General features: G+C 49.2%; 1 protein-coding gene across 2 annotated transcripts in view; it reads right to left on the minus strand.

Annotated features, from left to right (window-relative positions):
- Window positions 1-14,810, minus strand: part of LOC108555349 (Down syndrome cell adhesion molecule-like protein Dscam2) — a 134,181-nt gene that overhangs the window by 31,845 nt on the left and 87,526 nt on the right. Inside the window, exons 11-12 of one of the 2 annotated variants that reach the window (XM_017910957.1) lie at window positions 14,349-14,759; window positions 9,461-9,832 (exon numbers count right to left, since the gene is read on the minus strand). The exons of the other annotated variant lie outside the window; for it this stretch is intronic. Of the exons in view, the coding sequence (XP_017766446.1) occupies window positions 9,461-9,832; window positions 14,349-14,759 (783 nt within the window). The remainder of the gene's footprint in view (window positions 1-9,460; window positions 9,833-14,348; window positions 14,760-14,810) is intronic. 2 annotated transcript variants of the gene reach the window in all.

The raw sequence follows: 14,810 nt of genomic DNA on the forward strand, positions 1-14,810 counted from the left end.
TTTTTTTTTTTTTTCTCTCTTCAGTTCATCCTATTTTTCCTCTTTTTCCTTACCGACTCGTCGACGAATTAACTTGGCGTTGCTTAAACCGTTGCTCGGGCGAAACGTGTTCTTCCGGAAAAATTACACGAACGAAAGAGATTCGTGTCCTCGAATTCCGTTTTCCGTTGCGGATAACCGGCTCGTCGATTAGCATGCATTAAAAATGAAGGAGAGAGAGAGAGACAGAGAGAGAGTGAGAGAGAGAGAGAGAGATAGCGAGAGAGATAGAAAAAAAAAAGAAGGTAAATCGTACGACGTAAGCCTGCGTCCCTAGAAATATTCGTTCTCTTTTCTGTGCTGCGTGAGGGAAATCCTGGACTTCCGGCTTGTGTGCTACCGCCTATCGTGTCGTATATATATATATATTTTTTTTTCCTGTCCTCTTCTAAAAACACCCTCTTCTCGCGCGAGTGCTGTCGCCTCGAAGAGGATTGGAGTACCGGTGTCGCGTCAGCGTTACGTGGCGCCCGAAACGTTATGCAAAATCGAGCGGTCTTAGCGAACGAAGAAGGGAAACGCCTGGATGGGGAGCACGCTTCCGGTCGGACACTTCGATCCGACTTCGAATCCACCGCGAAATCGCTATGCGGCCAGCTATGCGGACCTCCCGGCATCCGAGGAAACGGTCCGCCGCGAACCCGGTAACCCGAATTCGGATACCTGCTATCGAGTCCTCCGGGGATCCGGATTACCGGAATAACTCGAATCACCCGGTTCACAGGAACGATTCCGTCCAAACGATCGGCCCCGACCTCATGGAGTTGCTCGCGTGTACTCCGTGACTTTTCGGGGAAACGCGACGTTCCTCGCGATTCCAGCCAGAATGAGCGAGTGAAAGATAAAGGGAGAGAAGGAGGAAGAAGGTCGAAGACGTAAGCGTGCCTGTTACACGTCCTTCGACGAAGTCCTCGCACGTCGAGACGATTCCGTGACAAAGGACGCCGGTCGCTCGTCGAACAGACGCGAGAATCGTGGAACACGGTCGTATCAGTCGCGATCGGATCGAGAACCTGTTGCGGAGAAGTGGATGCAGCGGGAGAGCAAGATGGCGACGACTGACGAACGCGGGGGTAAAGGCAAACGGTGCAGGGATGTCTGAGCCGTTTCCGGGACGCGAATCCGCGAACAGCCTCGGGGAAATTCGTTTCGTATTCCGGCCGCGTATTGTCAGCCGAAACGCGAAACTTCGGGATCGGAATCGCTCGACGAGACTACGGGGATGGGTCGGCACTTAATTACTCGCGGATGCTGGAGCAGCGCGACGCGGTCGTGAAGGATCCGGCAAGCGTTGCCGAACGGTAAAGGTCACCGGGTTGGACGCGTGATCCGGGGTGGAAAATCGGGCGCCCAGCGGAGATCAGTTTCCAGTCGCGTTACGTACGTCGGCACGGGAGTAAATAAGCGACCGGGACGGGACACGGACGTAAATGGATAAAATTTTGGTAACACCAGAAATATAAACGAACAAACCAAAACGCAAACAGCAGAGACGGGAAACGTAAATAACGGGGATAGTCGGGGGAGAAGACGCGTGGATAGGGAGCATGGTCTGGTACGGAAAGCGGAAGATCGATGCGAGGCCGGGGTCGGAGAACGCGGGGCTTTCGACGACCTTAATATTCCGGCTGGAAATTTCGTGTGGAAAGATTCAGCGAAATAGATTAGCCGTCAAAGAACCTTGAAATTGGCGGCCGACAATCGCGGGAATGGCAGAGGAATACGATTTACTCGGGAATATAATTTACCGTGCGTTTTAGTATAATTCAGTTGAAGCAACTTACCGAAGACTCCGCGAGTCTGGCAACAAGCTGCGCAACTTTAAATTACTCGCGGATCCTTGGCTTGCCGCGTTCCCCCCCGTGGGACGAGGATCATTTATACATCCCGCGGGATACGCTTCCATCCGGAATGGCTGCGGAATGACGGCCGGTGCCTGGTCGTTTTATGCGCATTAGGACACGTGTTTCCGATAACCGGGGGTCTAACGCTCGCGTTTATCTGTACACGTCGTCGTTTCCGTTTCAGCCGCTCCTGACCAGACGTTATTCGCATCCGGACGGTATCGCCGTCCGCTCGCAGAGCGCCGTGACGCCAGATATACCGCGACTACACTCTGCACGGATCGGCCACCGTGGTAATATCGCCGGGAAACAAATGCGCCAAAGTCAGGTGTTCCTTATCGCCCTCGCCGGGATCCGCCAGGGCAGATTGCTCCCCGTCATGCCCACTGTTGCACCCTTATCGCTTCCAGGGTTTCGCTGATCGGCGAAAATCGACCACTCCATTTTCCACTCGATCGGCTCTTGTTTCCGGCGACCTGCGCCCCACCGCCACCCCCAACTTCGCCCGACGCGAAAACTTTCATCCAGCCCAACGAATTTCGCGAGTTCCGTCCGCTCGTTATTGCATCCCGGCCAATTTCGCTTAAGTCACGAAACCCTTCCGCCGTGAAATCCCTCTTCTCGCCGACTATCGCGATCCACTATCGATCCGCTAATTATGGATCGTTCCATCGAGTGTCCTCGCAGGGGCGACGGCGATGAGAGGTCGCTTCCGGTACCCGAGTCCGGGATCCGTTCTAATCGTTTCTGCAACTTATTCGGCTCGAATCGAGGATATTCGCGAGAGACTTTATCCTAGCATCGATTCATTTGTAATTTTCTATTTCACGCGTGTCACGGTTTACGATACTTCGTTTTACGACACGTTCGATCGTTGGTGTCGTGACGCAGTTAACAAACACACAGGGGCCTCAGACATTGCACCTGTGACACATCGTGACGCACCAGAAGATAGCCGACCAGTAGTCTCAGACCTTTGACACAGCACTAATGAATCACTGAAACTATAGCCATCCCATGGACCCATGACACAATGGTAATATCAATAACCATTATAAATGTAGGATCGAGTTGAGTGGATCGGCTAAAACAGCGTTGTTTGCTTCTTAATGGAATAAAATAAGCTGATGGCTAAGAGAGATTCGCTATGGGTACGCTCGACTCTGACTTCTTACTGACATACTGACACACTGTTTAAGACTGCCAAAAGACTCCTGGAGACTGTTCAAGACTGTTAAAGACTGCTGGAGACTGTTAGAGATTCCTGGAGACTGACTCGCCCGCGCCCTTATTTATGCATTCATTCTTTTTCATACCCAGGCTTTCCTTTCCAATCATGTCCCTTTCCCACGCAACCTCGGTGGACTAGGTACTTCAACCACTCTGAACGCATCCCTAAACTTTCACTCGACTCTGCTATAAATATTCTTTGCAGTCAATCCTCTTCCACATGGTCACTTTCATTCTAAGCCCAGACACACTTGACATTCATTCAGGGCCGTACTTATGCCAATCCCACATAAATACCCGAACTTACAGCAAAATAAACCAGTACTATTCTGAATTCGAGCTTGAGAATTACGTCTGTTCGTACACTACCCACGCACCGTGACAGTGTCGTCGTTGGGTACCATCGCGATGGTCCACGAACCGAATTCTTTTCGAGTAGCACCCCGATGTCTCGTCTCGGAATATCCCCGTAGGTATCTCGGATTTAACGGGAGACCGTTTGGTCCATGCTCGCTCTATGGACGGAAGCCGGTAATACCGGAATCTAAACGAAAAAAAATTTTCCGGAGATTTGCTGGAAACTTTCACGGAAATATGGCGGACAAATCCGGGAAATCCCCGAATAACAAGATCCACGGGTGCAGAGCGGAAATTTATCTCGCGACTAATGATCCTCGCGTTCGAGTCATTGTCCCGTGGACGCGTATTTTCGAGGTCAGATCGGACAGCGTGGAGTACATGAAAATAGTTCGTTAACCGGACAAAACATCGGCGGTGATGTTTCAGCGTAGGCAGGAGAGACAGGTCGGCGCGGTGCGTGGAAAAACGAAAAACGATATCGAAATCACGAGGGACCAGGGTGCGTATCACGGCCGCATCGATTCGCAGGCTATAACAGGGTTAACTAGAATTTACGGCAGTTTTTACGCGCGTACCACGGCCGCCGACATGGCCGGCTCTTAGTGAATATGAATGGCGCGAAAGAACATTACGCCGTGTAGCGGCTTTAATACTCCCGATATTTCGCGCCTGCCTCCAAACAACAAACTGAGGATCAACCGAAAGTCTACCGAGAGTCTACCGAAAATCAACCAAGAGAGTCGAAGACCTCTTGTCGCGATCAACCATGCGATTGTAACGCAGCCTAATCTGCAAACCCAATAAACATACAGGGGGGATCCTCAGACCTTGCCCCAGTAACGCATTATGACATACTTTTTCGAGTAAAGGGATAAACTAATAAGAAGATTTATTTAACACAATAACAGCACAATATAAATTATAACTAAATCTCGTAAAATAAATTCGTTTCTAACTGCGATATTATCTCTAGAGAACTCTCTCACACACAGCGTCTGTATGTAATGACTGTTATTCACCTACTGATGACACACACACATTCTTCCAGACAAACATTACTCACACGCATACCATACCACATTCTATGATAACCACTACCACAACGTTAACCCTCTATGGACCGAATATATATTTTTCTTGACTATAAGAATTGTATGTAACATGAAATGAACAAATATCAACCAATAAATTCAGCAGTTTTGACAATTTTGTTATAACGAATTTATAGTGAAAGTTTGATTTAACAACGTTCGTACTGTGCCAAGATAATGTGCAATAGATAGAGAAGATAATTTTCCACGCTATCTCGTGGGAAAAAGGTCACAGGGGGCCATAGAGGACCTAACCTATCATAATCGAATAACCGATAGATGAAAAAGAATTAGAATTTTTGAAAATGGACCGAATGAATGGGAGGTACTGTAAAAATAATTATAAATATATCGAAAGAAAAATTGCGAATTGGAGTGATCAAGACGATAACGTTACATGCAGTATTTAATAAAATACCCATACACTAGCATGTAACTTGAAAGTTACAGGGGCCCATAGAGGGTTGAGATAGTCCAGAGCCTTGACACAGTCCAAGTGAGTCACTTGAACTTTGCTACCACGAAATAACCACCCCTACTGTTGTAGTAAAATTAAATAGCAAAGTAAACTTTACATCCTAACGATATAGGGGCGATCCCTGCTCAGCGTTTTGTACTGTGACCTGCGTGGCCCTAAACAGGCCAGTTTAAACCGTTTGCACGTTCAATAAACATCTATACAGTTTTTCCACCGTTTCCACTGGCTATTATTTCTTTGCGTTATAACCCTTTTAACCCCTTGACTACTGCAGATTTTGATACGTAGCGGCAATACTATACGGCAGGAATTGAGATACGATGTGCGTCATTTCTGTGAAAACAAGCGCCCTCCATGTCAGAAAGCTAAAATACGCCGAGCATCTATAGACGCCCTCCGTTTCACAAACGCAAAATTGCTAAGCACCTATAGGCGTCCTCCGTGTCACAAATGTAAAATTTCTATGCACCCATAGGCGCCCTCCGTGTCACAAACGCAAAATTTCTAAGCACCCATAGTAGCCAAGCGGTTAACATCTACCATAAAAGAACCTCCTTCTTTTCATTGGGCAATACCCTATTCTAAATAACCCAATTCACCAAAAATAAAATGGTATTAATTGGATCCTAAACTCGGAAGTTTCGTTTATTCGAATTTTCCAGTACACCGTGACACGATACAGGCAAATATACAGTAGCTCACAAAAATATTCAAACGCTATGCAAATTTTAAGACGATACTCTAACTGAAAAATTCTGATCTTAATGTAAGTATTCATGTACGTGAAGTATAAAGAGTTACACGTGAATCAATTTTTCTTACTCGCAGATATTACTTCACGCTGGTGAAATCATTATTCAAAGTCATAATCCTATCTGTTTCTTTAAATATAATTGTACAATGATGCGAGATAAAACGTAGCTTTTTAATTTTTAGCGTTTCATTAGTCCTACTGTAAAAATTTCCTGTAAGATCTCATTTAAAAAACAGAGATAATTGTTAAGACTCGAATCGTTGACTTAAACCCCTGAACGCCATTATCTATCCATGAGAAAGTGACTTCGTAACATGTTACGCTTTACGTACGTATATGCAAACTTTCATTAAAATCGGAATTTTCGAGATAAAGGATCCCTTTGAAACATAGCGTTTGAATAATTTCGTGACCCACTGTGTGTATAGAATATTTCAGTGCTGAAGCACTTGCCTTACGGTTTAAGTTCCACGGCACGTGTCACGGTGAACAGCAACGTGGGTCAACGAACGTGTCGAAGAATAACACGTAGACGAGACAAAGAAACATCGAGGAAAATTAACCGCGAGCCTGTACGAACCTGTCTCGCTTTGTTTACGTTGGGCTCTACGAACCTCACCTCACATCTGTGACGTGTTTCGTCCGATTGCGGAAATAAGCGAGCCTCGGTTACCGATAAGGAAGAGTGAGTGAGAAGCACTCGGCAGTGATAACTAGACTATCAAACAAAGAAATGATTCGCTTGATCCGGGAATGGACAAAGGAGGCCCACCTTGAAGAAGGGCAAACCGAGAAGCGAACGGAGGAATTTTATACGAGAGAATACTGTAGAAGAATAAATTACGATCAGCTACCGAGAATCACAGAATCCTTTTCTCCTACACGATTTCCTTACCACGAGTTTCACGCGATATCGTACGCGTGAAGGGGTTAAGGGATATAGTCGGAGATATGGCCCTACGCTAACCTCTTGCCCTACGATTTAAGTTCCTATGGCGTATGCTATAATCAACGACAGAGTCGGTGAAATGTCGAGAAATTCCAAGAATAACACGTAACCGGGACAAAAAGACATAGGCGGAAATTAACCACGCGTTTGACTAATGGAAATAATCGTTAAACTTTGTGGAAGCACTCGGCAGTGATAACCGGAGTATCAAACAAAGCAATGATTCGCTTGATCCGCGAATGGACAAAGGAGGCCCACCTTGAAGAAGGGCAAACCGAGAAGCGAACGGAGGAGTTTTATACGAGAGACGAGAGAATACTGTGGAAGAATAAATTACGATCAGCTACCGAGAATTACAGAATCCTTTTTCTTACCACGAGTCCTCACGCGATATTGTACGCGTGAAGGGGTTAAGGGATATAGTCGGAGATATGGCCCTACGATTTAAGTTCCTACGGCGTATGCTATAATCAACGACAGAGTCGGTGAAATGTCGAGAAATTCCAAGAATAACACGTAATCGAGACAAAGAGACATAGGCGGAAATTAACCACGAGTCTAACTAATGAAAATAATCGTTAAATGTCATGGAAACACGTCTAAATTACTATTTTCCTAGCCACCTAAATTACTAGATCCCCATAACCTCTGCTATGGGTCATAGACCACTCTATCACCCACCCAGATATTTCTTACAGCAGTAACAAAATTTTAAAAATGTAAAATAAACAGTACTCACTGAATTCTCCCTCCAGAACCTTCCTCCAAAGTCCTCTAGGGCGTGGCACACTCACCAGCGAAATCGGTCACTACACATTGCGTGCGAACGTGGCGGAGAATAACACGCAGCTGAGGCAGGAAGATGTCGGCGAAGGCACGTGCCACAATGAAACCAGAGTCACTAGAGTCACTCACGCGTCGAGTCGTTTCGTCCGAGCGCGTCGAAGAACAACGCGCAACTGAGGCAGACAGGGCTCGACGAAAATTGACCATGAGCCTAGCCCGCGATGTTTACATCGTTCCATATAATCGACTACGCCTCTCGTCGTTCACGCTCGTGCTTCGCTCGATTTCCTTACCAGGAAGTCCTTCCGTCTAAGCCGCGTGTTATTTTAAAATAGCTCGACTCGGAACCGACTTTCACGCAGATTATGACCCACGCCGAGGCGTTAAGCGACGTACGACGTTCCAGAATAAACCGCGCGAGGAATATAAAGCGTTCTCCTCGACGCCTCCAACCGGAGAGACTGAGATCGGCTTAATCGTGTTCGGAAGAATTCGGCTAAGAAAGATTAACACGGTGGACGTACGCTTCTCTGCCGCGCGTCGTCGCTGCTCCGTCATTATTTACCGCGAGCGTTGCCGGGGCGCGTAAACATCCCCTAATTTAATCGCTCGCGCGGGACGGGGACAGGGTGAGAAAGTTTGGCGCAGCTGTCGCGAGAGGAGAGTAACGGCGGCTGTATGTCGTCGGAGATGCCGTACAAGCGGGGAACCGGTGGCCATTCATAGGAAGATAGAAAGTGATTTAGAATCGATCGCGACGGAGGAATGGATGTCGGCGACTTTCGAAATCGTCCAACGGCCCCGGGAACTTCTTGAAAAGTCGCATTACCGCCCCTCCGCCGGAAACTCGAAACTAATTTGCCTGCGCCGTATCCTCGCGAGAGCCCCACGGATCCGACTGCCAGCAAACTTCCGCCCGGGGGAAACTAGGCTTGTAATGTCGTTCCAGGTGGAAGGAGGCTTGGGGAAGAAGACTCGGGGAGAAAGGTACAGGGTGCAGGCGAAGAGCCGTCGTTGGGGAAAACGAACACGGGAGTACGGGGAACGTGCTCCCCGTTGGAAAAAACGCGCTCGAACCGGGTACACGCACCCAGCTACCCTATGCTGGCCGGAGGAACGTAATTGCGAGGCAATCGTCGGTGTCCTTGGAGGACCGGGAGCCATCTGCTCCGCGGATGTCTCGCTGTTTTCCTTCCAGGCAATATTCCTGTTGTTTCGAGGGGTGGAGCGTTATGGGGCTTAAACGGACCTTCCGCCTGTCGGAGCAAGGGAATCCTCGATGGCGCGGGGGTGAAGTCGTAGCCAGCCCGAAATATTTTACCGTCGCGCGAATTCGTTGGGAACGGAGGCAGGGCACCGAGACGGTAGCCGGTGCGTAAAATCTTAGGACGGACGTCGATGGGGGGAAAGTTTGAGTGGAAAATTCGCGCGAGTCGTGAGTTTGCCTGGTTAGTGGTCTGTACTTCGAGACAGAGGCTTCGGTGAATTCTCGAGAGCGAATCTCGCAGGAGCGAGAAGAAGGTTTTGTCCGACTTTAATCCAGTCGGGTGGAAAAATGAGGAAAAATCGGAGATGATGAGACCGCTTGGAGACAGAGGGGAGGAAGCGTGATCGAGGGTAACGGAAACGCGACACTCGAATCGATTTTCGACGAAACACACGGTACTCCAATCCTTCGTCATGGCTGTTCGGTTTCTGTGCCGTAATATGTATATACACGCGTGTACATATATATTGATATATATACATGGATGGACGTGTATGCGCGTGTAGATATATATACGTGTGTGTGTATATATATATATATATACACGCCTGGAGAAAGAGACAGTCAGAGACAAGTATATCTGGCTGGCACACGGTTTATGTACACAGGTTCTTACAGCTACCATATGTCGATTTTTGTTGTTGCTCGTTTGAGACACCAACCAGCAACGGAGAGGCTGGTCGAGTATTCGGCCAGGCCAGCGACGTTGCTGATCTGGCACGTGTAGTTCCCGCTGTGCTTAGCGCTGACGTTATTTATCGTCAGGATGCTGGAAAACGGCGGATAGTCGCTTATCTGTATGTTGTTGCCCGTCTCGACGACGGCCGCGGTGGATCCGCCCGACGACGACGACGACGACGACGCCGAGGACGACGCCGACGCACCGTCACTCGGCCTGACCTGAATCGGTTTGTCGTCCATCAACCACGTGATGTTGAACGGCTGGTCACCCTGGCTCGTGGTACACATTAGCTGTGTCCTCATCCCCTCCGTCACACCGTTCTCGAAATAAAACGGCGAGATCCGCGGTGGAACTATAAACGTGACGTGTGATAATAGTATGTACCTGCATGCCGGCACTAACCGTTCTCCTATAAGCGCATCTCGACCAGAGACCGCGCTCTTCTCTTCGTATCCTCTTATTTCTTTTTTCTCTTTTCCCTTTCCTTTCTTTTTTCTATATATATATATTTTTTTTTTCATTCTTTTTTTTTTTTTTTTTTTTTTTTTTTTTAAGGGGTGGAAGATGAAAGGAAGTCGAGAGAGTGCATCGAACGCGTCACGGGACGAACGTACAACGCCACGGAACGACGAGACCTCCGATATATACGCTCTCTCCGACTTTGACGATATTCTCGAAAATAACGGCGCGAAGCGAGGCGAGCTTTCGATTCCGCACGTTTCGATTTAGAAACGAAACGTAACGGCAGCCCGGATAATTACGAACGAGATCGCGAAACTCCGCGAGACTTGGTAGGCGGCGGGTTGAAACGGGATTAATAGCTACGGCGTTGCGCGTCGAAAACAACCGAGAGTTAATAAATCTTCTTCCCGAACGTCTGAAATTAACATTAAAATACAACTGGCGGATACAAACTGCTCGGAGTTTAATCCGTTGCCGGCGCGCGAACCGGGCGTAATTAATGTTCCTCTCGGTGGCAACGACGATTCAAAAACGATCCGCAAAAAGGAAGCATCGCGACCCTATGCGATATCACCGTTATATTCCTCTGCCTCGTCCGCTGCGCAATTTCCAGCGGACTCGCTCGGTTATACCCGTGATCGAGGTCTCGTCGGTGCAACGACTGCGGGAGGTCACGAAGCACGAAATTCGCGATTGCGATGTTCGATCGAATCCGCGAGTCGATTACCGGTGACGCGAGCGCCGCGCGGTCGTCGCGGGTTCAGCCGTCCGACCGAGCGTCGACTCGCGCTACTTCGCTCGAATTTCCAAAGGGGGCGAAGCTCGCAAGAGGAGGGGACGGTTCTTGATAACCGCGATAACTTGGAGCTTCTGCTACGTGTTTCCCGCTACGTGACCTCCGAAACGTGGACGCCTGGACAGGTGCAACGGTGTGCCCCGCGAAAGCCCGGGGTACGTGAAAAATGGCCGCGCGACCATAAATATTCGGTCGCAGCGGCAAGCTCGCGTAGTCCGTGGCTCGGAAAATGAACATTTATGATCCGGAGTAACTGCTAATGTCGGCCAATGTGTCTTTACGAGACTGTCGGCGAAAGTAAGCCGAAACCCGTGCTGCCGGGCCATTTTAACGAACGTTCCCCTGGGAGAACGTTGAACCTCTGGCTCCTCGTTGTTCGCTTCCCCGACGCGTTCGCTTTGCTTGCTTCTTTTATCGTTCTCCGCGCTATTGCGAGCAGACTCGACAGCTTTCGATACGTCCAAAGGACGTACTTCGTTGCATCGTTTGGCTTTCTTTTCTCATTCGATTTGATTAGCAGTGAACTACTTACCAGGACCTATAGGGCGCAGAGCAGATCGATTATCGAAACGAGCGTGAAAACTAAGCGGGATCGAAAGAACACGAGAGAGCTCGCGTGAGCCGGATTCCGTGGTTCGAATATTCGGATATTTTCTCGACAGAAGATACAAAAAAAAAAAAAAAAAAAAAAAAAAAAAGAAATAAGAGAAATATGAAAGAAAACAGTGGCGTATATCGATGGGGATCATCGAGGATGCGCCACGGTGAATTTGGTGCGTGGAAACAACGCCTCGTGGAGATCTCTCGTATCGATTTCGCCCAAATACCATTTACTACTACGGTCTCAATATAATATAACTTGAATGACAATAATGATGATGATGATAGTACACAAAATCATAGAGAATATCTCGAGCGAAAACATAGCATATAGTCTCCATAAAAAGATACTGTTCTACTGGATAGAGTAATAGTGATTATAACGTAACTCGGTCAGAATCGGTCAAATACGTGACTGATACACGATATATACAACACAAATATCGAGAGAGCAACAAAGGTGGACGGTTCATTCGAAACGGGACAAAAGAGCAACACGACTCCTACTATGCGGATCGTGTGTTCGAGTTTTCGTTATACAGCGATCCGACGTAAAAGAGTACCATAGAAATTGGATATATACATATATATACAGTATGCCATACGTGTATACACAAAACGCAACACTAAATCAAGACATTACACGTGCCTCTCGTACACGTTAATGCCGAACGATGCGATGCACGGGGCGCGTGTTGCGCGCCAAGATTAAAAATCAGCAGGTAACTACTATCACGTAGAAGCGGACTGCACGCTGTGACATCGAGCCCCGAACTCCGCGGCCGCGGAGCGCAAAATTAAACGAAAAATCCTAATCTCACGCCGGATTCCCGTTTAATTTCGCGGCAGCCGCTTCGAAACCAGCCCGAACGCGGGCTTCTCCGCGAGCATTTTCCCGTGGAGAAGACAGCAGGGACAGACAGACGGACAGAGCAGTCGGAGAAACGGGGATGGTTAGACGAAACGATCGTACGCGTGTACGAGCACGTGTGCACGTAAGAGCAACGAGAGCTCGAAACTCGCTCCCGAAGCGGATTTTCAACGAGCGGCGCTTCGGTGTCACAGCTCCGCGACGACTGATTCGGCCCGATTATTACTGCAATCTTTACACGTTGCGATGGAAAAAAAAAAGAAAAATAAAATGCACGTATATGTATATACAAAGTCAGAGAGAGATAGAGAGAGAGAGCGAGAGCGAGAAAGAGAGAGGAGGAGACGTTCGTGGACGACAGTACGAGAAACAACTGGCAATACGTAACTGTTACACAGACAATATAGATATACATATGTATAGATATATATATACACGTATCAAGAGTATCCAGAGCAGGATAAATATATTATATCCGAAAAAGCGTGCAATTGGGCGTGCAAAAGAGAACAGCGTGCAAGGAGAGTCAATAGTCACAGAGAGACAGAGAGTGTGTAAAAAAGACAGAGAGAGAGAGAGAGAGAGATAGTAAGGAGGATTCAAAAATCGTAGGACGTTCAAGAGATCGAAAATTCGCGGCACGTCCGACCAGGGACACGGCGCTCTACTTGCGACGCCCGGCGACGACCACGGCCAACGAATCATCCCACAGCGTCGTCTCGATTCGCCCGCCGCTACTTCTAATCTAAATTGAAATCTAATAATCCGCGACGAGACGGAGCGCGGCACGTTTCGCCACGCTCGATATCCTCCGCGCGATATTTCCCTCCAGCCCTATCCGGGGCTAACGCCGTTACGGGGAAAACGGTGAAAAGGCTCCGAGAGAGCGAGAGCCGAGAGAAAAACCCGGCGGAGAAAAAAAGGGGGAGAGAAATGAAAAATAAAGGAAGCAAAAGTCGCGATCGTCACGAACGGTGGGCGAAAATCGTGCCGGCGCGGAAGCGGAAGTAGAGGCGCGGGGAGGCCCAGCCAGTCGTCGCCGGTCGAACGTGCCGTTGGGCGTGCACTCTGGACTAGCATCATAGCAGAAACAGGTCGCGTCGAATGACTTCGGGCAGCCTCTCTGTGTAATCTTCCGGCTCCGAGATCATCCGCGACGATCGTCAGTGTACGTGGTGCTTAAGAAACTCGACTCGCGAACGACGACAGAGGTGGATGGAGAGAGCTTCGACGGGGAAGCAAAATTAGCGCGATATTCGCGGACACGCGTGCAGGTAAAAATGGAACGGGATCGACGTGGATCGATCGATGACGGGGTGTTTCGCGGGACGGAGAAATTTCGCGAAGGCTCGAGTCGAAGGGGGATCGAAAATTCTTGCCGAGATGCGGCGGGAAATTGATCACGCCGCGATGCCGCGGCTTCGAGAGCACGCTGATTGATCGATCATACCCGTGCCACCGGTTAGAACCACCGCGATCCGATGTTTCCTTACCGACCGATCAATCAGTTACTTTCCCGGCGCGAGTACATAATCCGCCGGCCTGGAAAATTGCCAGTCCGTCTTTATTACGTTCGGTGAATCGCGAGCCGCGGCCCCAGAAGCAGACGGGCTCTGTTGCTCCGGATCGATCCGCGGAAACCGTGCGTTGCGTGTCACTTCCGGACGAGGATGATCGGCGTATCGAGCAGGCGCACAGGTATCGGTATCGGTAACCGGTCGAATTTTCACCTCGAGGAAAACCGCTGGGAAGGAGCCTGGTACTTTGGCACGCTGATGCGATGGGAAGCGACACCTCGTCGATACGCCGCTATCCTGGAATATACGTACGGTAGGTACGTCTAACGGTGGCAGGGTAACGGCGAACGCGTGATAAACTCGACGATCTCGAGACGTATCGAGGCATGCAGACACGTCGAGATCGATGCGATGGTTGGGTAACGCGTGTGCGGAAACGAGCCGGGGGAAGACACCGGGACGCGAGACGGCGACGAGAAAGGTGGAAAAAAGAAAGGAAGAACGAAAGAAAGAAAGAAAAATAGAAAGAAAGGGAGAAAGCAATAGAGGGAGAAAGAAGCGTCTCGCACCTCTGTCGGCGTGGGAGCGTGAACGAAGAAGTACACCAACGGTGTGCGTTTACCGTTGACGTGAAGGAGTGCAGAATGAGCGACGGTGGCAGCGTCATTGGCCACGCGACAGGTGTACGTGCCATTGTGCGCGGGTGCGATCGTGCTAATGCTCAGGGCGCTGGTAAAAGCGTCATATTGCCGGACGGTAATGGCCTTTCTCGGGGACTGTTCGCCCTGGCCGTCGGCCTTGGGGCCCCGCTTGGGCCCCTTAATCGCGTCTCCAGGACTGGCCGGGGCCTGAACGCGGCTATGGCTGGACGACGGAGCATCCTGCGACGTCCTGATCGTCTCTATCGGGACGTTATCTTTGAGCCACGTGAACGTCAGTGGCAGATCGCCAGTCACGACCACGCACTGTACGCTAGTACGGTCCCCTACGTTTAAATCGCGAGCAAAACTGAAAGGCGTGATTTTAGGTGGCACTGAAAGAACAATACAAAGACAAAGGTGGCATTCCAGTCAAAAGCGGTTCA

Source organism: Eufriesea mexicana, unplaced genomic scaffold (genome assembly GCF_001483705.2).
Source record: "Eufriesea mexicana isolate 0111107269 unplaced genomic scaffold, ASM148370v2 scaffold107, whole genome shotgun sequence".
In the NCBI taxonomy this organism is placed as follows: Eukaryota; Metazoa; Arthropoda; class Insecta; order Hymenoptera; family Apidae; genus Eufriesea; species Eufriesea mexicana.